Source organism: Salmo salar, chromosome 25 (assembly GCF_965601325.2).
Source record: "Salmo salar chromosome 25, fSalSal1, whole genome shotgun sequence".
Taxonomy (NCBI): domain Eukaryota; kingdom Metazoa; phylum Chordata; class Actinopteri; order Salmoniformes; family Salmonidae; genus Salmo; species Salmo salar.
This window is the reverse complement of record NC_138315.1, coordinates 11,545,182-11,569,619: the sequence shown is the minus strand read 5'-3', so window position 1 is coordinate 11,569,619 and position 24,438 is coordinate 11,545,182. Positions and strand designations below refer to the sequence as shown.

General features: G+C 44.1%; 1 protein-coding gene across 1 annotated transcript in view; it reads right to left on the bottom strand.

The window, feature by feature from the left end:
• Positions 1 to 531: 531 nt before the first annotated feature.
• Positions 532 to 24,438, bottom strand: part of dars1 (aspartyl-tRNA synthetase 1) — a 35,414-nt gene continuing 11,507 nt past the window's right edge. Inside the window, 16 exon segments of the mRNA NM_001140539.1 lie at positions 532 to 1,220; positions 1,464 to 1,535; positions 1,731 to 1,842; positions 1,972 to 2,052; positions 2,167 to 2,209; positions 2,510 to 2,656; positions 3,285 to 3,432; positions 4,133 to 4,267; positions 4,908 to 5,019; positions 11,762 to 11,821; positions 12,795 to 12,875; positions 13,154 to 13,256; positions 16,907 to 17,009; positions 18,136 to 18,228; positions 19,547 to 19,604; positions 19,790 to 19,819. Of these exon segments, the coding sequence (NP_001134011.1) occupies positions 1,129 to 1,220; positions 1,464 to 1,535; positions 1,731 to 1,842; positions 1,972 to 2,052; positions 2,167 to 2,209; positions 2,510 to 2,656; positions 3,285 to 3,432; positions 4,133 to 4,267; positions 4,908 to 5,019; positions 11,762 to 11,821; positions 12,795 to 12,875; positions 13,154 to 13,256; positions 16,907 to 17,009; positions 18,136 to 18,228; positions 19,547 to 19,604; positions 19,790 to 19,819 (1,470 nt within the window). The 3' untranslated portion in view covers positions 532 to 1,128.

Sequence of the window (24,438 nt, the reverse complement as noted above, 5' to 3'; positions counted from 1 at the left end):
CTGAATCAGGATGGCATAGAGATGGGAAGTAATGAAAAAGGCATGTTCTCTTCTACAGATTATTAGCGTGTGAACTTTTCCAATTATGAGCCTACTGAGAATGAGTCCTTCCATTGAGTTGATTTCATACACTATTCCTTTCAGGTGCCAGTTCACTATGGTCCTTTTCCTTACAAAAAGCACATCATGTCCACCAATTTCAAAATGTAACAAACCCTGAAATATGTTTCAAACATGACAGCATTCCTCCTGAAAGGTAATCAAAAGACTTCTACATGAATGTTTCTCAAGTGACAGGGCTTATAGTGATGAACAAAGCAAGCTCCTTAGCACATTACCCATAGCAAAGAACGTGTAGAATATGATAGGGGTTGTTTCCCCCCATTGTTTTCAATGACCTGGTTAGTGGCTCCTCCTTGAGCGATTGAGATATCATATATCCGAGGGGCTCCAGTAACCCAATACAGATGTATGCCCCCCGAAACTAAGGATTGTCTTTTTGAAATAAGAGAGCAAAGACGGAAAGCGAAATAAGCTTTTGGAAGTTCTTTTATTCTTTTTCCCCCTTGCAATTACTTTAAAAACATCTGCAATAATTAAAAATTATGTCACCAGACCAAGACTATTTATTAGTCATACCTCTGTACTCTGACAAAGACTGGTATCAAAGTTGATAAACCCTATAGAAAAGTGTTAGACATAAAACACAGGTTTATTTTCCCCATTGGTGAGCCTAGGGAAGCCTGGAAACTGTTTGTACTTTTGCCTACTCCATTATCATCGTCAAGCCAAACACGGCATGACAAGTCCATAAGCAGTTGGCAAGACAGCAGAAACAGACAGGCACTCGAGCTAAGCCTTAGTTATTACATCTCTAAATCATATTCCACTTCTATAATGTCTTCAAATTATTTATCCCTTATATTATGGATCTATTTCTTCCCGTGTCATTTTCTATAACTGAATACTGGTAATCGTAGTTGCCTGGCTTGATTATCTATTATTCTCGTGTTAATCACAGTGGCACTTCAGTGTTGTGCCACTAATGTCTCCTCTGTCTGGTGTGTTGGAGATTAAATGTGGTTTCCCCATGTCCTGCATCTGTGTCCAGTGGCGATCGATGGCCGCTCAGGGGGTCAGGCGTTTGGGATCACGGGGGAACATGGAGGTCTGGCGGACGTTGTGAAGACCCAGGTAGAGCATGCAGACTCTCTCAAGTCCTGAGGGAAACAACTCACATGTCAGCATTACAGTGCACTTACAATGAGTATATTTAGAATACCTTGACAACATCTTTCATGCTGAGTATATTTACAATGAGTATATTTAGAATAGATGTACAATGGATTTCTTATTGAATATATTTACAATGTCTTTCATATGGAGTATATTTACAATTAGTATATTTAGATTAGATTGAGAGGGTACGGGCCAAGGTTCAGAATCAGTATTTTATTTCTTACCAATGCCACCACCTCCATGTGGGGGAGCTCCGTATCGGAAGGAGTCAATGTAGGACTTGATCTTCTCCAGGTCTGCAGCAACACAAATCATTGTAATATTTGATACTAGCATCACCACTTGACATATTAGCACCAGCCACCAGTGTATTCGTAACATAGTAATAATATGCAGATTCTCTAGCAATCGCTTAAGAGAAGAAAAGAAGCTTGAGTTACTGATTGACCAATATGGCTGCCCTGAATAACAAGGCAGTGTTGTTTAATTACCAATGTTGTGGTGCATGGCCCTCTCAGTGAGCAGCTGGGCATCGTGGATCCTCTGAGCGCCGGAGAGGATCTCCTCTCCTCTCATGAACATGTCGTAGGAGTTGGAGTATTTCTGAGGAGGCAACATCAGTCAAGTCAGTTACACCTCTGGTATAACACTGCCAACGTCCTGCCACAATGGTGTCATGATCAACCTGGTGAAGTGTGGTGTGTGTATGCCTGTGTTTAGTGACTTGCATACTTTGTCGTTGGGGTCAGGCATGGTGTAGAAGGGCCTCACTGCCAGGGGGTACTTGTCCAGCACGTAGAAGTCAGTGTCATACTAACAGAAAGGCGATAAAGAGATGAGTTAGTCTGCTTTGCAGCCTAAAATGCTCAGCACGTACCATCTAGAATAATATAAAATCGGTTGATAAAGAAACTGAACGTAACATGCCTTTTCTTTCACCAGACGACCAAGCAACTTCTCATTGGGAGTGCTATGGAAAACGTTTAAAAAAAATAATGTTATTTTCAGTAGAGAAAAAAAAGAAAGTCTTTAATTTGCTCTTTACATGTTTTTATTTTTCACGTTTTAGTCATGAAGCAGATGCTCTTATCCAGAGCGATTTACAGGAGCAATTAGGGTTAAGTGCCTTGCTTAAGGGCACATTGTCAGATTTTTCACCTAGTCGGCTCTGGGATTCGAACCAGCAACCATTTGGTTACTGGCCCAATGCGCTTAACCGCTATGCTACTTGCCGACCCCTTTTAATGTCTTATGTTGACCTGCTACTGACCTGAGGTCCTCCTCGTCTCCCATCTCCACCCCGGCTTCCCGGAGCATGGCCACGCCTTCCGAGTACTCCAGCCTAAGAGTGGGCTCCAGGAACTTGAATGGCTCGCTGGGGTACTGCTTCCCCACCGTCTGGATCTCTGTCTGGAACCTGGCCCACACACACACACACACACACGTGAAAAAGGTAATTCAGCAACACTTGGAGGACAGTAGAAGTTGATAAGTGCCTCTATTGTTAAAAGGAAAACCTTCCCTTAAAACACACAGAACTGGGTCACTGAAATACTAATCTTGGTTAACCCAGAACTAAAGTCTTGCATAATTGGTCAGATACTCGATTAGGTTCTGGGTCCATACGTGTTAAGAGAAGAGATCGAATGAGGATCGGAACTGGAACGAAGCGCTCCACCCTCTCTCTTTGTAAATTACTGGCAAGTCGATGAGCCAAATATCCCCTCCCCTTCCAAAATTCAACAGAAGCTAACACCTGCGAAATCGGGATTTGTCCAAAGCGCCAAATTGAAAGCTGCTCGTTATCTCACGCATCCCGTTGTGGTTAAGTAGTATGTCCACGAGAGATTACCCAAATACCACCTGCTCCCTCAGCACAGATGCAATGCCCTTTCATACCAGGAGATGGCGGTGGAGGCACACATTTACTTTATATGGGGCTCATCCACTTGCTCAGTTACAGCCCTGAAATAGGCCATCGAAAGTTTAAACCATACTAATTCACTTTGTTTGCAAATATGGGTTCAAAGTGAATCCCAGCTTACTTGTCTCGGAGTCCTTTGAAGATCTGAACCATGGTGTCGGTGATGGACTCGATCACTTCATGGTAGTGGTAGTTGAACGCCAACTCAATATCCAGGCCCACAAACTCTGTCAGATGACGATGGGTGTTGGAGTCTTCTGCTCTGAACACTGGAACGGAGAACATCTTCAGTCAGTATCAGCGACGTAGTGTTTCAGTATGAGGATTAGATCCATCACCCCAGAGATAAACTAGGAGGCACCCTATTCCCTTTATAGTGCACTACTTTTGACCAGGGAATAGGGCACCATTTGGGACACAGCCTAGACATGTGAGACTGCGGGGGGGAGGTCAATACTCCTCTGGTTACATGTGGATCCGGCCAGGTGATGGCCGTGTTGACCTACCTCACAAAGAGACATTGTGTAACCAAGCACAAGCCAATCATATACATTATGTTTCCTATTGCTCAACATGAGCCCTATCACAACACCGTCTATGTGTAAAAATGTGTTGTGTTTGCAGTTATCTGCCCAGGTTTAATATTGTGCAAGCCACTGTTTGTTTGTTGACTACATAACTAGAGTGACTGATGTATTCAACCCAATAGTCCAAATTAATTCCCATTATTGGATACAGGGGAGATAGGTGAACGGCTTAGAGATGGGGTATTATATATATAGATTAATATTATATATTTTTTACTTTATCCAGACAGTTGGAAACAAAGGGGGAGACAGACCAGAGGGAACACATAAGTAAGGGTGGACACAGGGATTGAACCCCGGTCTCCGGTGGCGAGTAGCGTACACGTGCCTGGCTAGTAGCATTCCCGCTAGACCATTGGTTCTTCACAAGGTGCTGCCTTACCTGGTCCCACACAGAACACCTTGTCAAAGTCAGCACAGATACACATCTGCTTGTAGAGCTGGGGAGACTGGGCCAGGTAGGCGCTGGTTTTGAAGTAGGACACAGTGAAGACGTTCGCCCCACCCTCACTGGCAGCTAGAGAGGAGAAAAACACCTTTTAGTCAACTATCCCAGGAGAGAAGGAACACATGGCCCAAAAATCGTCTGTAGCGAACAGCCTTTTTTCAAGTCGTCTATGTGATGACACCATTTCCTAACAGCGCCATTAACTTATTTACGCACGTGTTAAACGGTCGCGTCACATAGTAGATTGTCTGATGTGTTTACCTTTACAGAAGGGTGGTCACAGAGAACATTTTGTGCAGGGTACGTGTGATGGGTGTTGGCAGAGGTGAATGCGGTTTTTAGATTAGCGCACACTGTTGATCCGCAGCTGCTCTCACCGAAAAAAAAGCGGCAATTTTAAATACGTCAATGCCAGGCTGGGTTGAATGCCATTGGCTCCTACCGAAGATGAGGAAGTGAAAGCAACACTTGTTTTCACCACAGCTCAGTTAAAAAAACTATCACATTTGGGGTTGTGGTAACAAGTACTGTAGTAAACAACACTGTTGTGTTACATATTTCTATGGCTACAAAATGTGACACATGGTCACACATTGTCTATGTGCTCACGCTTGTGAAGTGCAATTGAGAGTCAGCTCATCAAAGAGCACAAATGACCAGATAGTCAGAGTCGAGCCTGCGCTGCTTTATATGAGCTCAGTGCTGGTACCTGATATGATTTTGGGGGTCTGGATCTCCACAAAGCCCTTGTTGGTCAGGGTGTCTCTAAAGAGCTGGCACACTCCGGATTGCAGGCGGAAGATGGCCTGGCTGGTTGTTGTCTACCAGAGGAGAAACAAGCAGAAACACACACACACACACACACACACACACACACACACACACACACACACCACACACAATGCCAAAAAAAATAAAAAAGTACAGTCAATTAAATTCAACTTGTATTTCATGAGAGGGAACTTCATGTGTGGTGACGGATTGCTACACAAGACACATAACATAAAACATGTAGAGTATAAAGGATTGGAAACATTCTATGCAATCGCAGGAGATATAAATATACAGTACCAGTCAAATGTTTGGACACACCTACTCATTCAAGGGTTTTTCTTATTTTTTACATTGTAGAATAAAAGTGAAGACATCAAAACTATGAAATAACACATATGGAATGTAACCAAAAGGATGTTAAACAAATCACAATATATTTGAGATTCTTCAAAGTAGCCACCATTTGCATTGATGACAGCTTTGCACACTCTTGGCATTCTCTCAACCAGTTTCACCTGGATTGCTTTTTCAAGTCTTGAAGGAGTTCCCACATATGCTGAGCACTTGGCTGCTTTTCCTTCACTCTGCGGTCCAACTCATCCCAAACCATCTCAATTGGGTTGAGGTCGGGTGATTGTGGAGACCAGGTCATCTGATGCAGCACTCCATTCCTCTCCTTCTTGGTCAAATAGCCCTTACACAGCCTGGAGTTGTGTTCTGGGTCATTGTCCTGTTTTAAAACAAATGATAGTCCCACTAAGCGCAAACCAGATGGGATGGCGAATCGCTGCAGAATGCTGTAGTAGCCACGCTGGTTTTTTGTGCCTTGAATTCTAAATAAATCACAGACAGCGTCACCAGCAAAGCAAGCCCACACATCACACCTCTTCCTCCATGCTTCACGGTGGGAACCACACATGCGGAGATCATCCGTTCACCTACTCTGCGTCTCACAAAGACACGGCAGTTGGAACCAAAAATCTGACATTTGGACTCATCAGACCAAAGGAAAGATTTTCACTGGTCTAATGTCCATTGCTTGTTTTTCTTAGCCCAAGCAAGTCTCTTCTTCTTATTGGTGTCCTTTAGTAGTGGTTTCCATGCAGCAATTCGACCATGAAGGCCTGATTCACACAGTCTCCTCTGAACAGTTGATGTTGAGATGTGTCTGTTACTTGAATTCTGAAGCATTTATTTGGGCTGCAATTTCTGAGGCTGGTGACTCTAATGAACTTATCCTCTGCAGCAGAGGTAACTCTGGGTCTTCCTTCCCTGTGGCGGTCCTCATGAGACAGTTTCATCATATTGCTTGATGGTTTTTGCGACTGCACTTTTTTCCCAGATTGACTGACCTTCATGTGTTAAAGTAATGATGGCCTGTCGTTTCTCTTTGCTTATTTGAGCTGTTCTTGCCATAATATGGACTTGGTCTTTTACCAAATAGGGCTTTTTCTGTATACCACCCCTACCTTGTCACAACCCAACTGATTGGTTCAAATGCATTAAGGAAAGAAATTCCAAAAATTAACTTAAGGCACACCTGTTAATTGAAATGCATTCCAGGTGACTACCTCATGAAGCTGGTTGAGAAAATGCCAAGAGTGTGCAAACTCATCATCAAGACAAAGGGTGGCTACTTTGAAGAATCAAAAATATAGTTGATTTGTTCAACACTTTTTTGGTTACTACATGATTTCATATGTGTTATTTCATAGTTATGTCTACACTATTATTCTACAATGTGTCGGATGTTTACATACACCTTAGCCAAATACATTTAAACTCAGTTTTTCACAATTCCTGACATTTAATCCTAGTAAAAATTCCCTGTCTTAGGTCAGTTAGGATCACCACTTTATTTTAAGAATGTGAAATGTCAGATCAATAGCAGAGAGAAGGATTTATTTCAGCTTTTATTTCTGTCATCACATTCCCAGTGGGTCAGAAGTTTACATACACTCAATTAGTATTTGGTAGCATTGCCTTTAAATTGTTAAACCTGGGTCAAACGTGTCGGGTAGCCTTCCACAAGCTTCCCACAATAAGTTGGGTGAATTTTGGCCCATTCCTCCTGACAGAGCTGGTGTAACTGAGACAGGTTTGTAGGCCTCCTTGCTCGCTCACACTTTTTCAGTTCTGCCCACACATTTTTTATAGGATTGAGGTCAGGGCTTTGTGATGGCCACTCCAATACCTTGACTTTGTTATCCTTAAGCCATTTTGCCACAACTTTGGAAGTATGCTTGCGGTCATTGTCCATTTGGAAGACCCATTTGCGACCAAGCTTTAACTTCCTGGCTGATGTCTTGAGATGTTGCTTCAATATATCCACATAATGCCATCTATTTTGTGAAGTGCACCAGTCAAGACCTCCTGCAGAAAAGCACCCCCACAACATGATGTTGCCACCCCCGTGCTTCACGGTTGGGATGGTGTTCTTCGGCTTGCAAGCCTCCCCCTTTTTCCTCCAAACATAACGATGGTCATTATGGCCAAACAGTTCTATTTTTGTTTCATCAGACCAGAGGACGATCTTTGTCCCCATGTGCAGTTGCAAACCGTAGTCTGGCTTTTTTTATGGCGGTTTTGGAGCAGTGGCTTCTTCTTTGGTTATGTCGATATAGGACTCGTTTTACTGTGGATATAGATACTTTTGTACCTGTTTCCTCCAGCATCTTCACAAGGTCCTTTGCTGTTGTTCCGGGATTGATTTGCACTTTTTGCACCAAAGTACATTCATCTCTAGGAGACAGAACGCGTCTCCTTCCTGAGCGGTATGACGGCTGCGTGGTCCCATGGTGTTTATACTTGCGTACGATTGATTGTACAGATGAACGTGGTACCTTCAGGCGTTTGGAAATTGCTCCCAAGGATGAACCAGACTTGTGGAGGTCTACAATTATTTTTCTGAGGTCTTGGCTGATTTCTTCTAATTTTCCCATGTCAAGCAAAGAGGCACTGAGTTTGAAGGTAGGCCTTGAAATACATCCACAGGTACACCTCCAATTGACTCAAATGATGTCAATTAGCCTATTAGAAGCTTCTAAAGCCATAACATAATTTCAGGAATTTTCCAAGCTGTTTAAAGGCACAGTCAACGTATACCATGACTACACCGCTCGCGTCGCTAGCGCGAGCGTTGAAAAATACATTTTGGAATATATGTTATTCAATTATTGCACCCACACTGCTCGCGCGTGTCAACAAGCGTCTGCGTTGCCAAGGGCTAAAATAGAAGTCATTCCTATTTCTGACGCAGATCGCGCTGCAAGTCCTGCCTCTCCCATCTCCTCATTGGTTTATAGAAGCAGGTACCAACATGCCACCCACGTGGGTGATTGAAAGACGAAGTGTTTTGCCGGTTGTCGTGGTAATACTATGAAAGTTTAGATGCCAATCACCATATAAGTTCAACGATGAAAAAGCCTGGAAGGAGGAGAGATGACTAGAAACGATTCGGTTGACCGTTTTATGTGTGGATTAATTGTCGGAGTAGAGGACCTTGTGCATTTCAGGTAAAATAACAACTCAATGTTTATATCCCAGGACAAATTAGCTAGCAACAGCAAGCTAGCTAAATAGGACAAATTAGCTAGCAAGTGCAAGCTAGCAAGTGCAAGCTACCTAATTTCCATACATGTTTAATGCTTTTCGACCTGTCCCCAAATTAATGTCATTGGTTCAGAGTTGCTGGCCTTCTAGGCAGACTCCAGGATGCTGGCCTTCTAGGCAGAGTTCCTCTGTCCAGTGTCTGTGTTCTTTTGCCCATCTTAATCTTTTCTATTTATTGTCCAGTCTGAGATATGGCTTTTTCTTTGCAAATCTGCCTGCAAGGCCAGCATCCCTGAGTCGCCTCTTCACTGTTGACGTTGAGACTGGTGTTTTGCAGGTACTATTTAATGAAGCTGCCAGTTGAGGACTTGTGAGGCATCTGTTTCTCAAACTAGACACCTAATGTACTTGTCCTCTTGCTCAGTTGTGCACCGGGGCCTCCCACTCCTCTTTCTATTCTGGTTTCAGCCAGTTTGCGCTGTTCTGTGAAGGGAGTAGTACACAGCCTTGTACGAGATCTTCAGTTTCTTGGCAATTTCTCGCATGGAATAGCCTTCATTTCTCAGAACAAGAATAAACTGACGAGTTTGAGGAGAAAGTTCTTTGTTTCTAGCCATTTTGAGCCTGTAATCAAACCCCAAAATGCTGATGCTCCAGATAATCAACTAGTCTAAAGAAGGCCAGTTCTATTGCTGCTTTAATCAGAACAGTTTATCTGTGCTAACATAATTGCAAAAGGGTTTTCTAATGATAAATTAGCCTTCTAAAATTATCAACTTGGATTAGCTAACACAACGTGCCATTGGAACACAGGAGTGATGGTTGCTGATAATGGGCCTCTGTACGCCTATGTAGATATTCCATAAAGAATGTGCAGTTTTCAGCTACAATAGTCATTTACAACATTAACAATGTCTACACTGTATTTCTGATCAATTTGATGTTATTTTAATGGACAAAAAAATAGCTTCTCTTTCAAAAACAAGGACATTTCTACGTGACCCCAAACTTTTGAACGGTAGTGTATATAAATATAATAAAGAAAAACTGAGCAATTTGATGTTGGCACAAAACTAGAAGGTCCTCCTCCTCACAAACAAACAAACAAACAAACAAACAAACAAACAAACAAACAAACAAACAAACAAACAAACAAACAAACAAACAAACAAACAAACAAACAAACAAACAAACAAACACACACACACACACACACACACACACACACACACACACACACACACACACACACACACACACACACACACACACACACACACACACACACACACACACACACACACACACACACACACACACACACACACACACCCCTTCCATTTTTCAAAAGGTTGCAAATCAATGGAACACTGATTTTAAACTTTGAAGTTTCAGAGTGGGATGCAGTCGTTGCAGTTTCTATGATATGAAGACTGACGTACATCATATAAAAAGGTTCCTCTGAAAAAAAATGTGCGGAGTAGATAATGACCCACACACAGAGATATTACACGATGCCAAAAAAAAAGAGTGAACAGACAACACTGCTTGCGTCACATCTTGCCTTGTACAGTCTCGACACCTTTGATTTCATAAGAGGGAGTGGAGACGGGGTGCATTTCGCATTAATCTAAGCCTTTAGAAAATAAACATGAGATATTTGTCATATTTTCAAAACCTAACATTGGCAATTCATTCTGGTTGTATACAGAGGTCAACTTTGTGGCGTAGAAAATAACCCAGTCATCAAAATGACTCGTGATGAGGCACGTCAGTAAGCTGGGTATTACACATAACGTCTGGGAACGAGCAGAGGAACAGCCAAAATCCCCAAACCCTATGACTGTAAGGTTACTAAGAGCCAATAGGGGTGTTCTCAGTTCTCAGTTGATCAGATTACTAATTTCCTAATATGACTGGTGTTATTACTGAGGAGTTATTCAACCAGTTCTATCGGGTTTCATCTCTGGTTTTAGTCATCTACACAAAGAGTTTAATACAAAAAGCTCTGAGCGTCCTGATTGAACACTGAAAGCTGAAGGCTCACATTTCTATCTTCTAAACATTCCCAAATGGCTTAACGGGAGTTTTCGGACTCTCTCATTGTCAGAGAATGAATCTGCAGACAATGACTCTGGTCCAGTCTGGCCTCGGTTGAAATGGTAAACTGATATGTAAGCCTATAGTTGACTGTGGTTGGAAAATAACTCCTGCTCTGATGAATAACTGCCACTTCTGGATAACACTAGATCAAATTGCTAAGCAGATACCTAGTGAGCTAAACAAACTGACATGAAAGCCTGATTAGAAACGGACTTATACAAATAAGTTACGTAATTCCTGTGCAAAAAAACACTTCTCTCGACTGTGAGTTGGGAGGAGGGGTCCGTTATCTTTCTATGTCCTCACACCAGGGTGGGAGGTATAAAAGAGAGTGAGAGCGAAATAACTCAGTGCGTCACTCTCGTTGACATGCAAGCTCTCAAAACAATCGTGCCTAACAGCCCATGGCTTGTGGTTTCGGTCACACGCCACCACCACCACCACCACTCATATGGTGCCTAACGGATAGTACCGTATTTCCCTAGAGAGCATCAACCATTTATTTTCAACAAAATGTCTGGCCTGTACACTGTGAAAAAGGGAAGTTATTTGTGAAATAATCCTTTCATTTTCACTAAAACAGTTCTTGGTTGGTAGGTGCCTTTTCATTATGGTTGCCCTTTATTGTTGACTGGGGTTAGGGATAGGGGTCGGTCTGTGTGAAACCCTGTTTATGGGTTTACCCTTCATTTAAGTGTGGTTGTGATAACAGGCCCAAGTCCTCAAGCTCAAAGAGACATTTTGTAGAAACAGGTGTTGTGACAAAGCCAGGGTGAGGCGAGCGGTAGGGCTGTTTTCCTGCTGCCACATCACTAGTGTGGATACGCATCAGAGCAGAACAATGAGGCCTCTAGCAGAGTCTGGTTTAGAACCCCTCTCCTAAAACCTCTGAACCCATGCACAGTTCTATACTCCACTCTACCAGCAGGCTAACTCGCGGGCCTGCAAAGTGGGATAGATACCACGATTCTGTCATTTTTCCATCTCATCGTCACAATATTTTGTTGATACAAATGTAGCGTCTTCAAACCCAATTTGAATCTATAATAACTCATTATATTTATTTTTTGTGTCATTCATTTGTCATGGAAGAATGTAACACTGGTTGAAGTGTGATAGTGTAGTGGAACTTACCCTGAGATCAATGACTCGGTTGTCCAGTCTGGTGTCCTGGTTGACCGTCGCTCTTCCATCCTGAGTAAACGCATAACACCAACATCATTTGACCACATTACAAAACATTTAAAGTGTTAAACACATCTGAAGTATATGGGAACAAACTATCGGACATGTGTGAAAACACAGTAGGATATTGAAATATAATGTGCGACATCGATCTATGCGTTTTAATGTTTGTTTATTCCCCCCCACTGGAAATGAATCACTATCCTGTTCTATTTTTAAACCTTATAAACCTGTTGTTTTTTATATAAACTAATACAACCAATTTACAACCCAATAAAACAGTAAAAGAACACCGAAGCGCTTAAAATGTTACATCACAGGATGCCAAAGGTTGTCAGGCTTTACTGAAGCTCCACACATCCAGCTCCTATTGAGTCAGAACATGAAGACGGAGGACACAGACCGAGCCCAGTCCAGAGCCTCCTCCCCAACGGTAGTTGCTGTAACTGACAGACAGACAGACACCCCACAGACAAAACCTTAGACACAACTGCCGTTGGGGTTGGCTTACTGCATAAACACTGACACACTTCAGCTGTCTCTGAATCACACTGGAGTAGACCCTTAATACAGACACTGACTGACAACATGGCTCCCGAGTGGCGCAGCGGTCTAAGGCACTGCATCTCAGTGCTAGAGGCGTCACTACAGACCCTGGTTCGATTCCACGCTGTATCACAACCGGACGTGATTGGGAGTCCCATAGAGTGGCGCACAATTGGCCCAGCGTCATCCGGGTTAGGGTTTGACCGGATTCTAAATAAGAATTTGTTCTCAACTGACTTGCCTAGTTAAATAAAGGTTCAATCAAATAAATGGCAATATAGAACCAATACTATTCAAAAACAGCAGTGGAAGGCCTTGAGGGTGTGTATGTATTTTTCACCCAGCATCAGGACGGAGGAAGATCTCTGGATGAAATGAGTTTGACCTAAGAAGAGCTGCCAGCGCGAGGCCCAAGAGCCCTGGTCCTCATCCTCACCTCATCCCCCTCTCCTTCCGGCCTCACGCAATCCTCCAGCTGCAATGGCAGACGAGGCTCGGCCTGGCTGATGACAAAAATCTGAAACAGGAAAAGAAGGTGAGATTTTTCTTTAGAAGGGTTGGTTCAACTAGATTCAGCTAGAAAGTCACTCTAAACTCACAGTACTTTCCAGGTTCAACTGCTAGGCGGAACGGAAAGTACCACAATTCGAAAAAGAGAAAGCAGTCAAAAGAAGTCGTAGACTGATATCTTTGAACCAGTAGCTCCTCTGATTCACGGCTGTCCTCCCTCCGTGTGCCATGTATGTCGGTCTGTTTGTCTGTGGTGTGGTCAGACAGAGCAGAAGACAGACCTACCCTCTCAATGTGCAACTCCACATCCTGCTGAGAGCAGCTCTCGATCGTCTGCTCCACCTTCTTCACCACCGCCTCCACGTCCACGATGCTCTCCTTGTTGATGCTGCGGGGGGGGGGGGGGGATAAAGAGGCACAGCCCTTATTAGTCTACACAGATCAATTGAAGTCAAACGAGTGGGAGTCTAGCTGAGAACTGAAAGTTTCCATTCAAAACCCTGATTCACAGTCACAGGAGCTTTTCATGATCTGAAAGATTTGGTGGTGAGGGGGAGGGGGGGAGGGGGGTTTGAGCAGTTGGTAACCACGATATAAAGAAACAAAATACAAAAATGACGGCTACATAAATTCACCTGATGCTACTCTTACTGAGACAAAATGTCACAGGATAATGTTGTTTTGATCCACGGTTACCATGGTGTCGGACATTCCTATTCTCTTTTCATTTAATCATCCGATTGCGACAACGTGCAAACACCAAACACCACAGCTATGAACTACAGTAAAACTCCAGTGGCCACGCAACAATAAGACAGAGGTTAAACAACCCTCTGAAAGACATGCTGAGTGACTATCAGAGCAGGCCACTGCTATCCTATCCTACTGTCCAAGCCCCCCCAGGAGAGCCTCATAGAAATATGAAGAACTGTCAATACCAACTGTCACATAGCACGGAGCCAGATGGAGCAAGCCCGGTGTGACCCTTCACCTCTTCTCATTAAAAAGCAGTAATGAGAGACAGGAGCGTTGTGAATGGTGAACCCAGTCAGTCCACTGCAGCTGCCTCAGTCAGATGTTTCACACTATGGGGGGGGGGGATCAGCTAGACAAATAAAAAGCCCACATTAATAACCTCCTCCCTCTAACACCTGGCCAGCCTGCCCAGGGACAATGAACGCTGCCCATCAACTGATATGAGTAAGTCATACAAGTAAGACTTCTGATTACCTAGACTAGTGTCATATCCATGGGGTGTACTTGTACATCAAGATGACTCACACCACAGGAACAGGAGATCCTATGGTCCGCTCTGGCTCAGACAAGGCAACTGAATAGGCTGTGTCTTATATAAAGATATGTGAAACCTTTCAATCCATTGTGTAATATTATGTTCTAGTAAGAGAAAGTTAATCAAGATAATGTGAGGCAGAGGATACCCTGATCCTAATTTAACTCGGCGTGAGGAAGTGGAAATACTATGTGACACAAGCATTACACGCTCTTCCCTATAGGTCACCACTTGCCTGGCTTAACCTCTTGATGATTACGAAAGGACCCATGTGACCCAGAAGCTTACTCAGCTTCCCCAGAATTCAATCAACATAGAACATGTCCAATAGCTAGATTTGATTAACCGTTTAAGGCCAATAGTTGTGATTTAAAAACGGTTGTTGGGAAAAGTACAATATGCATTGTGTGGATTGATAAGATTGGGGAGCGGGATGTTTAGATCTCTGCGGAAGCTGCAGGCCTCAACCCGATCTGTATCTCAAATGGCACCCTATTCCCTGTGGGCTCTGGTCAAAGGTAGTGCACTTTATAGGGAATAGGGTGACATTTGGGACACAACCCGACTATACATTTGTCTTGAGTGTGTTTTGATGTAAGCTGGTTTATGACAGACATTTCATCATGGATTTGGTGGTTGTGTGCAATATCTGCAATACAATAAACTGCCGAATCAAAACACCTATTTACACAAGCAAAGTAAAAACTATTCTTATTTTGGAGCAATCGCGACACAGGATTTAAAAAAAATACATGATCTGATAGTCTAGATCTAGCCAAAGTGTGAGGAAGGGTGTTTGAAGGTACAGGTGAATGAGTGGTAGCGATGTAGAGCACAAACAGGGACCATTATTGTCCTTAAACTAGAAAGAAAAAACATTTAATAGGAACTAAATGGGCAGAAACTACGGGGGGCCTACCTGAATTTGTCTAATAACAAATGATTGTTTTTGTTTTCAGTTGCAAAACGTTTTGCTACAGTGTACACCAGCTCTGAAGCAACCTCCTAGATTGCATCACAGACAAGAGGTTGAGAGGAAACAGTGAGAGGTCAAACCACTGACACAACGTACAAGGTCAGAGGGTCCTGTCAATGAGGTGAATGTTTTGACCATGTGACCTTGGCCTAGATAACGTTGTACTACAGGAGACACAGTCATTTTTAGAGACATGGAGACATGTTATTGACATGGAAACACTACTGTAGCTAGCAATAAAGTGTAGGAGCAATTGCTAACTGTCTGTAATCAATTTTAACTGTGGGGCGGAACAATTCACTTATTTACCGTTAATTAGTCTCCAACACGTCTCCAGTAACGTTAACTTTTTGACGTTTCCACTTTCCAAGCATATTGGACTGACCTACTGATGATAAAATAAGTGGTGTTGGGCCTATATCGTCGTTCCATTTATACTTCATTCATCGTTTTTCATTGAAGTGTTTTCAGAGTCATTCATTAAGTGTAATCATGTCAACTTCGAGATTAGAACGTGTTTGACATACTTGGCTTGGTAAAGTGCAGTATTCTCATGCTGTTACGCTTTTCATAAAGACCTCCAGTAGCAGGCTAAGTTGAGTCTGAGCCATCGGTGAAAGCAACACGCTGACCACACCGCTTGTGTCGCGTGCGCTGAGCGTTACAAAATACATTTACGCACACGTTGTTCAATCATTGTGCGCTTCAGCGAGCGTCTGCCTGGCTAGGCGCTAAAATAGAAATAGGTTCTATTTGTGACACTCAACACGCTGCAAGTCCGGCCTCTCCCATCTCCTCATTGGTTTTTAAGAGCATATACCCATGTGGGTGATTGAAAGATGAACCGGCGTCCACACTCCACACGGTTGTACAGTCGTGGCCAAAAGTTTTGAGAATGACACAAATATTAATTTCCAGAAAGTTTTCCGCTTCAGTGTCTTTAGATATTGGTTCAGAGTTTGTTTTGATATGTCAACCTGCTTGTCCTGATCGTGTCCGGTTTGGTCAGCATGTAAGCCAGAAGGGTAAATAATAAACTAATAGGGCTACACTGTACCGGTTGAACATGAGCATGTCACAATAATTAAAACAAAGATGCCAAGAAAGATAGTGTTATTGCCTACAGTGATCATTACCGCAAGTCACCCGCATGAAACATTTGCGAAGGGACTTGAAATCATGTGGAATACGCTCAGAATGCGGTGTGGTTCGATGATAACGGTGCCATTTTTCAAAGGCAGAGATGAGTGGCTGAGACAGACGCGCCGAGAGTGGACGCATCAATCCAGGTTACAAGTGATAGGAAATTTTCGAATGTCATTCAATAAACTTTTGGGTGTTTTGTTAGTTTGCAGTGATTGTTTGGCAATCAGATGAAAACAGCATGAGTGGTTACATTAATGCCACATTAAAAGTTAACACATTTTAAATGTTAAACAAACTTTCAGACCCATAGAGACCCTATTATATTAATAGGGATTCTACATGTGATTCTGTTTATGCTCCCCCAAAAACTCAAAATTGCAGGACTCAAGAGTGATTAATGATGCTCAGGCTCTTCCCATCTGATCTACTGTATTTACTCTGTTATCTGGGCAGGAATGGCTCCATTAAACACTGCTGTATCGCATCTGAAAGTAGCCACTTTTGACATCAGGTGAAAAATGATTGATTCCTTCAGAATGTGTGAAAATGGATTGGGCCCATTAGGAGCCAGCTTTTCCCACCATTGTTTGTCGGGGGCCTACAGGAAATTCAGTCTTGTACTCACTTGGCGGCAAACTTGACCATCTGCTTGCTGGCACGCTCCCCCACGGCGACCAGGGCCTGCACATTAAACTGCTGCTGGCGCAGGACCAAGAAGCACTGCTTCCCTAAAACGATGACAACAATACAATAGGCATCAGCAGGGGCCCTCTCATTTGGGCTAGCAACTCCTAACGCACTTGTCAAAACAGGTGCCATGGTGGTTCTATACAATGCCATGTCACTCTCTCAGGCCAACAGGTCATACCCGTTTCAGATTCCACCTCTCACCCATTAAAACACTTTTCACAGCATTTCCAGGTAACTGTCAGAACCGTGAACGGACGACCCTTTGAAGAAAGGTGTATGGAAGGAGGCTGAGAGCTAATTCCCAACCAAACACCTTGAGACTGTGTAAACCAGGTTTGTCAACCATCAGACACCACCCAAGTGCTTTGATGTGGTTTCCTCTGTTCATTGACTGGGGGGGGGGGGGGGTTGGGTGCTGCAATCCCCAAAAAACAGTCACTTCATCCCAGTGTAAATCAGGATGTTATTCTGCTCTTAAGGACATCCTTCACTATGGAGCTGAATGAAGGTTGAGGAAAATGGCTTTTGACACGGAAGTTGTCCTGGAAGGAAGCCGTCACGATATCATCATAACACGATGCTTTATTTATTAGCATATTGTTAGCACAGTTGTGTACGTGCTGGATGTTTCAAATAATTTTGGATGGAATCCGACAGTTAGCCAAGGCTCAATGAGTTCATTGAATTATAGCCTCAAGCTCTGACAAGTTTGGAAAATAACAATTTAACCCAAATTTGAGGTTCCATTTAAATAACTGAGCTTTGGTTGGAGTTTTCAAACTTTTCAAAAAGAAACTTGCATGTGCTTGTGTAATGAATCTATAATAGCAGAAACATTGCAATCTACAACCCCCATCCCCTATGTCCCACATCACCCGCAAATAAGGTAAAAACCTAAAGTCTGGTGCCATACTGTGATTTTCCAAGATTGTGCACAACTCGTTTAGCTTTTTGACCTTCCATATTTGCCAACCTGAGGAGAGTTGACTGAAAAAAATGCTCTTCTCTGAGTAGCGACTTTTTGGCCCAAGGACAGTTGGTAATCTTTTTGGTAAACCCCAAGGTTCAGTTACGGCGCCATTTAGATTAGAAGGCTGGCTATGTCCTGAGGACTAAAGGGAAAATATGAGTGATTGGGAGCTGGACAAAGATGGAGAATCTCACCTTTAGCTCTGCTGGTGTGAATCCGGGCGCGCACCCAGATCAGCTGGCCAGCCTTCTCAGGTGTCAGCTCCTGGACACGCACCAACCCTCTGTCTGGCTCACAGGGGAAGAAAAGTGTGCCTTTCAAGAAAACTTCAAAGACCATATACCTCCTTCCCCCTTCTGCCCACACACACATTCACACAAAGAAGCTCATGGGTTGTTCCACCAATTCGGTGCCTTTTGAGAAGTGTAACTTGGTTTAAAAAAAATAAAAAGCACATATTCAACTTCACAAAAAACAAGTTTTTCCATCTCAAGTTGTTAAATAAAAAAATGACTATAGTCGGCCTAAGTGCCAAATAAAGTAACGGCCATAAATCCCCTCTTGACAGGGGGAATGGAAACTTGTCGTGTGCTACAAGGAGCAGCAATTGAATGTAGTTTTCCACCACAAAACTGAAAGAAAAAAATAAAGTAGCACCAGTTCAACCACTTTTACACTCTGATTTGACTATTAGATGTTCAATGTTCCTTTTGAAAAACATAGTTTCACCATATTAAAACGAGAGTTCAGTTCACGTAACAGGGTGACCTTAAAATGAGGGACAGATGTAAATTAACCACATTAAATAAAATAATCATCTTTAGAAATGAGTGTCAAAGCAACAAAATAACAAGGGCTTTACAATGATGGTGAAACTTTAAGACATTTTGGGATTAAGGGATTACTTTAGCAAGCCTTTATTCATATAAAAAATGTTGATCGATTAAATTATCCATGTGGTCTATATTAAAAAGGGCACCTAACTTAATATAACAGGCTTTTAAAATGCAATATCGGTGTGCAATTTCTCCTTAAAATATCAAAGGGAAGCAAAAGGCACTATTCGTGGAAAGACACTCATATTACAAGGAGAGCAGAAGTAATAAATATGAAACGCTCTGCGGCCCTGCGTAGAATTCGCCCCATTCTCTGTCTTATGACAAATGGACTCTACTTTGCCCTGTGTCACTGATGCATGCTTAACGTTACATGCGCCCCGGCGGCAGTGAGCCACCCATTTGGTTGAACCTGATTCCACCCACATGTAAGGCAGGCTGTCTCGCGCCATCTTTCCTCATCCCTGTGGACAGGCATGCAGGTGGGAAGGCAACTTTGTTGTATGCCATTGGAGCTGAAAGAGCAGGCAGACAGGTGGACGACCCATCTGTCACATTTATCTGGGAGTTATGGCACACCACAATCATCGTTGATATCTACGCCGTCTTTACTACTGCCACTGCTGGCGCCATGTCACTGAGTCACTCCGATATAAATCACGTTATCTATATTACTTAACAGTAGGGGCTGTTGAAAATGGGGATTTCCTATGTAAATATTATGTTGGAACAAAGAAGAGAGGAGTTAGTTGTTGACTGTACTACTGACCCAGTTTCTGCTGGGACTGTACCATCGGAGGGACACCGTACCGATCCTTGGCAAAATCCTGATGAATAAGAGAAGAGTTCATCTGCTAAGCATTCAAATACAGTAGCTTTATAGGAAACATCACTAGAGGTGCATACATTTTGATTTTCCTTTGGTATTGCGCCATATAGAAAAAGTGTAAATAAATACTTAATATCTGAAGCTAATTGAAACATGGAAGAATTGATCCTCGAGGATACTTACATCGTCATCTGTGCTTTGTTGGTCAGCAGACTGAAAAGAAGAGGCAAATCAATACAGTGGGACATAGGCCTAACATTGCATTTAAATAATGGTAAACTGCCTTTTATTGGGAACAGCAAGTGGACTGATATTATCTGTGCAACGACTTCTTGGCGACCTTCATGCTAAATCTCCATACTATGAAAGTTAGCATTAACGGTTAGGCTACCATTTCACTTCCCATGCAAATTGATATGTCTACGGTATTGGCTGGTAGAATAGAGGGAGAATGAGTGGAATGGCCATGGAAGTGGATGGATGCTTTCGCAGTTTCTAAGATCCAAGGGAGAACGTATTCCATCTGAAATATAGGTTACTTTAAGTGTTTCCCCTAAGATCTTTTTCAGCAGCGGTGGTTGGCACCATCTGAAATAACTGATGCGTGCCACTGCACTGTAGGGAGATGAGGAGCAAGCGGTGGCTGTGCACTCATGGGTCTTATTTGCGCAACTGCTCACCCTGTTTGCAACTAATATAAGTTTTAACTTGTCACTATGATCTTAAAAGGGTAGGTAGCATAAACATAACCACATAACATACGAATTTGCATTAGTATACACATCAAAAGTCGCAATGCAAAGTTACCCCTCACTTGTAAATGTTTCGAGTTATTACATAAAAACGATCCGAATTCAGAAGAAATGGCGAAAAACGCTGTTCCGGGGGGGGGGGGGGGTGATGTAATATGGACCCGGTAAGCCAGCCTATTCCCTATAATGTAAACTCCAACAGAAATAACTTCAAAATGTATAACTTCAAATTAAACCAAATCATTTGCACTCGTGACTAGTCGATTCAATTTTATTTTCAGGCAACTTACAAGCAAACACCTTATTAAATTTGTTGTTACAAATCAACTTGCAAGGTTGCTAGCCAACTAGCCTGCTAACGTCAGCCCTACTAGCCTGCTAATGTTAGCACTACCAGGCTGCTTACATTACGTTAGCAACTTGCTGGCTCATGTAGTGCTATCAACTGCTAGCTTACAGACACATTCAAGAAAACAAAAGTTTTGGAAATACATTACACCATCTAACCAGTTATCAAAGAATATTAGCTATATGCAGTTGTCTGATGCCAGCAAGCTAGCCAGCCTGCTAACATTATCTATTTTGCCAACTAGCTATTAGCCTAGCCAGCCAAGCCTAACGATTATGGTCGGAACGCTAGAGCCCAATTACTGGAGACCAGCTAGAACACAGCTAACATAACATTACATTACATTACATTTAAGTCATTTAGCAGACGCTCTTATCCAGAGCGACTTACAAAATGGTGCATTCACCTTATGATATCCAGTGGAACAACCACTTTACAATAGTGCATCTAAATCTTTTAAGGGGGGGGGGGGGGGTTAGAAGGATTACTTTATCCTATCCTAGGTATTCCTTAAAGAGGTGGGGTTTCAGGTGTCTCCGGAAGGTGGTGATTGACTCCGCTGTCCTGGCGTCGTGAGGGAGCTTGTTCCACCATTGGGGTGCCAGAGCAGCGAACAGTTTTGACTGGGCTGAGCGGGAACTGTGCTTCCTCAGAGGTAGGGGGGCCAGCAGGCCAGTGGTGGATGAACGCAGTGCCCTTGTTTGGGTGTAGGGCCTGATCAGAGCCTGAAGGTATGGAGGTGCCGTTCCCTTCACAGCTCCGTAGGCAATCACCATGGTCTTGTAGCGGATGCGAGCTTCAACTGGAAGCCAGTGGAGAGAGCGGAGGAGCGGGGTGACGTGAGAGAACTTGGGAAGGTTGAACACCAGACGGGCTGCGGCGTTCTGGATGAGTTGTAGGGGTTTAATGGCACAGGCAGGGAGCCCAGCCAACAGCGAGTTGCAGTAATCCAGACGGGAGATGACAAGTGCCTGGATTAGGACCTGCGCCGCTTCCTGTGTGAGGCAGGGTCGTACTCTGCGAATGTTGTAGAGCATGAACCTACAGGATCGGGTCACCGCCTTGATGTTAGTGGAGAACGACAGGGTGTTGTCCAGGATCACGCCAAGGTTCTTAGCACTCTGGGAGGAGGACACAAGGGAGTTGTCAACCGTGATGGCGAGATCATGGAAGGGGCAGTCCTTCCCCGGGAGGAAGAGCAGCTCCGTCTTGCCGAGGTTCAGCTTGAGCTGGTGATCCGTCATCCACACTGATATGTCTGACAGACATGCAGAGATGCGATTCGCCGCCTGGTTATCAGAAGGGGGAAAGGAGAAGATTAATTGTGTGTCGTCTGCATAGCAATGATAGGAGAGACCATGTGAGGATATGACAGAGCCAAGTGACTTGGTGTATAGCGAGAATAGGAGAGGGCCTAGAACAGAGCCCTGGGGGACACCAGTGGTGAGAGCGCATGGTGCGGAGACAGATTCTCGCCACGCCACCTGGTAGGAGCGACCTGTCAGGTAGGACGCAATCCAAGCGTGGGCCGCGCCGGAGATGCCCAACTCGGAGAGGGTGGAGAGGAGGATCTGATGGTTCACAGTATCAAAGGCAGCAGATAGGTCTAGAAGGATGAGAGCAGAGGAGAGAGAGTTAGCTTTAGCAGTGCGAAGAGCCTCCGTGACACAGAGAAGAGCAGTCTCAGTTGAATGCCCAGTCTTGAAACCTGACTGATTAGGATCAAGAAGGTCATTCTGAGAGAGATAGCAGGAGAGCTGGCCAAGGACGGCACGTTCAAGAGTTTTGGAGAGAAAAGAAAGAAGGGATACTGGTCTGTAGTTGTTGACATCGGAGGGATCGAGTGTAGGTTTTTTCAGAAGGGGTGCAACTCTCGCTCTCTTGAAGACGGAAGGGACGTAGCCAGCGGTCAAGGATGAGTTGATGAGCGAGGTGAGGAAGGGGAGAAGGTCTCCGGAAATGGTCTGGAGAAGAGAGGAGGGGATAGGGTCAAGTGGGCAGGTTGTTGGGCGGCCGGCCGTCACAAGACGCGAGATTTCATCTGGAGAGAGAGGGGAGAAAGAGGTCAAAGCACAGGGTAGGGCAGTGTGAGCAGGACCAGCGGTGTCGTTTGACTTAGCAAACGAGGATCGGATATCGTCAACCTTCTTTTCAAAATGGTTGACGAAGTCATCCGCAGAGAGGGAGGAGGGGGGGGGGAGGGGGAGGAGGATTCAGGAGGGAGGAGAAGGTAGCAAAGAGCTTCCTAGGGTTAGAGGCAGATGCTTGGAATTTAGAGTGGTAGAAAGTGGCTTTAGCAGCAGAGACAGAAGAGGAGAATGTAGAGAGGAGTGAGTGAAAGGATGCCAGGTCCGCAGGGAGGCGAGTTTTCCTCCATTTCCGCTCGGCTGCCCGGAGCCTTGTTCTGTGAGCTCGTAGTGAGTCGTCGAGCCACGGAGCAGGAGGGGAGGACCGAGCCGGCCTGGAGGATAGGGGACAGAGAAAATCAAAGGATGCAGAAAGGGAGGAGAGGAGGGTTGAGGAGGCAGAATCAGGAGATAGGTTGGAGAAGGTTTGAGCAGAGGGAAGAGATGATAGGATGGAAGAGGAGAGAGTAGCGGGAGAGAGAGAGCGAAGGTTGGGACGGCGCAATACCATCCGAGTAGGGGCAGAGTGAGAAGTGTTGGATGAGAGCAAGAGGGAAAAGGATACAAGGTAGTGGTCGGAGATTTGGAGGGGAGTTGCAATGAGATTAGTGGAAGAACAGCATCTAGTAAAGATGAGGTCAAGCGTATTGCCTGCCTTGTGAGTAGGGGGGGAAGGTGAGAGGGTGAGGTCAAAAGAGGAGAGGAGTGGAAAGAAGGAGGCAGAGAGGAATGAGTCAAAGGTAGACGTGGGGAGGTTAAAGTCACCCAGAACTGTGAGAGGTGAGCCATCCTCAGGAAAGGAACTTATCAAGGCGTCAAGCTCATTGATGAACTCTCCAAGGGAACCTGGAGGGCGATAAATGATAAGGATGTTAAGCTTGAAAGGGCTGGTAACTGTGACAGCATGGAATTCAAATGAGGAGATAGACAGATGGGTCAGGGGAGAAAGAGAGAATGTCCACTTGGGAGAGATGAGGATTCCAGTGCCACCACCCCGCTGGCTCGATGCTCTAGGGCTATGCGAGAACACGTGGGCAGACGAAGAGAGAGCAGTAGGAGTAGCAGTGTTATCTGTGGTAATCCATGTTTCCGTCAGCGCCAGGAAGTCTAGGGACTGGAGGGTAGCATAGGCTGAGATGAACTCAGCCTTGTTGGCTGCAGACCGGCAGTTCCAGAGGCTGCCGGAGACCTGGAACTCCACGTGGGTCGTGCGCGCTGGGACCACCAGGTTAGAGTGGCAACGGCCACGCGGTGTGAAGCGTTTGTATGGCCTGTGCAGAGAGGAGAGAACAGGGATAGACAGACACATAGTTGACAAGCTACAGAAGTGTTGTTTCTTGTATTATTGTCTCCTGTGTCTTTAGAGAACTGTTTCACTTTGATATCCTTTTTCTTCTGTTCTGATTTTCTCTTTCTTTTCTTCTGTTAACTAGATATTCTTTGTTGTTCTTCGTTAGCTAGCTAGCTTCTTCCAAAAGAGTCCCTAGTCCCTATAACCAAAGCAAAGAGAAAGCAGAGACTTACAGATTGATAGTTGGGGCCATCCGATGGGAAACATTTTAAAAGTGTGCAGGCTGAGTTAACTACCAAAGCCAGGGGGAGACG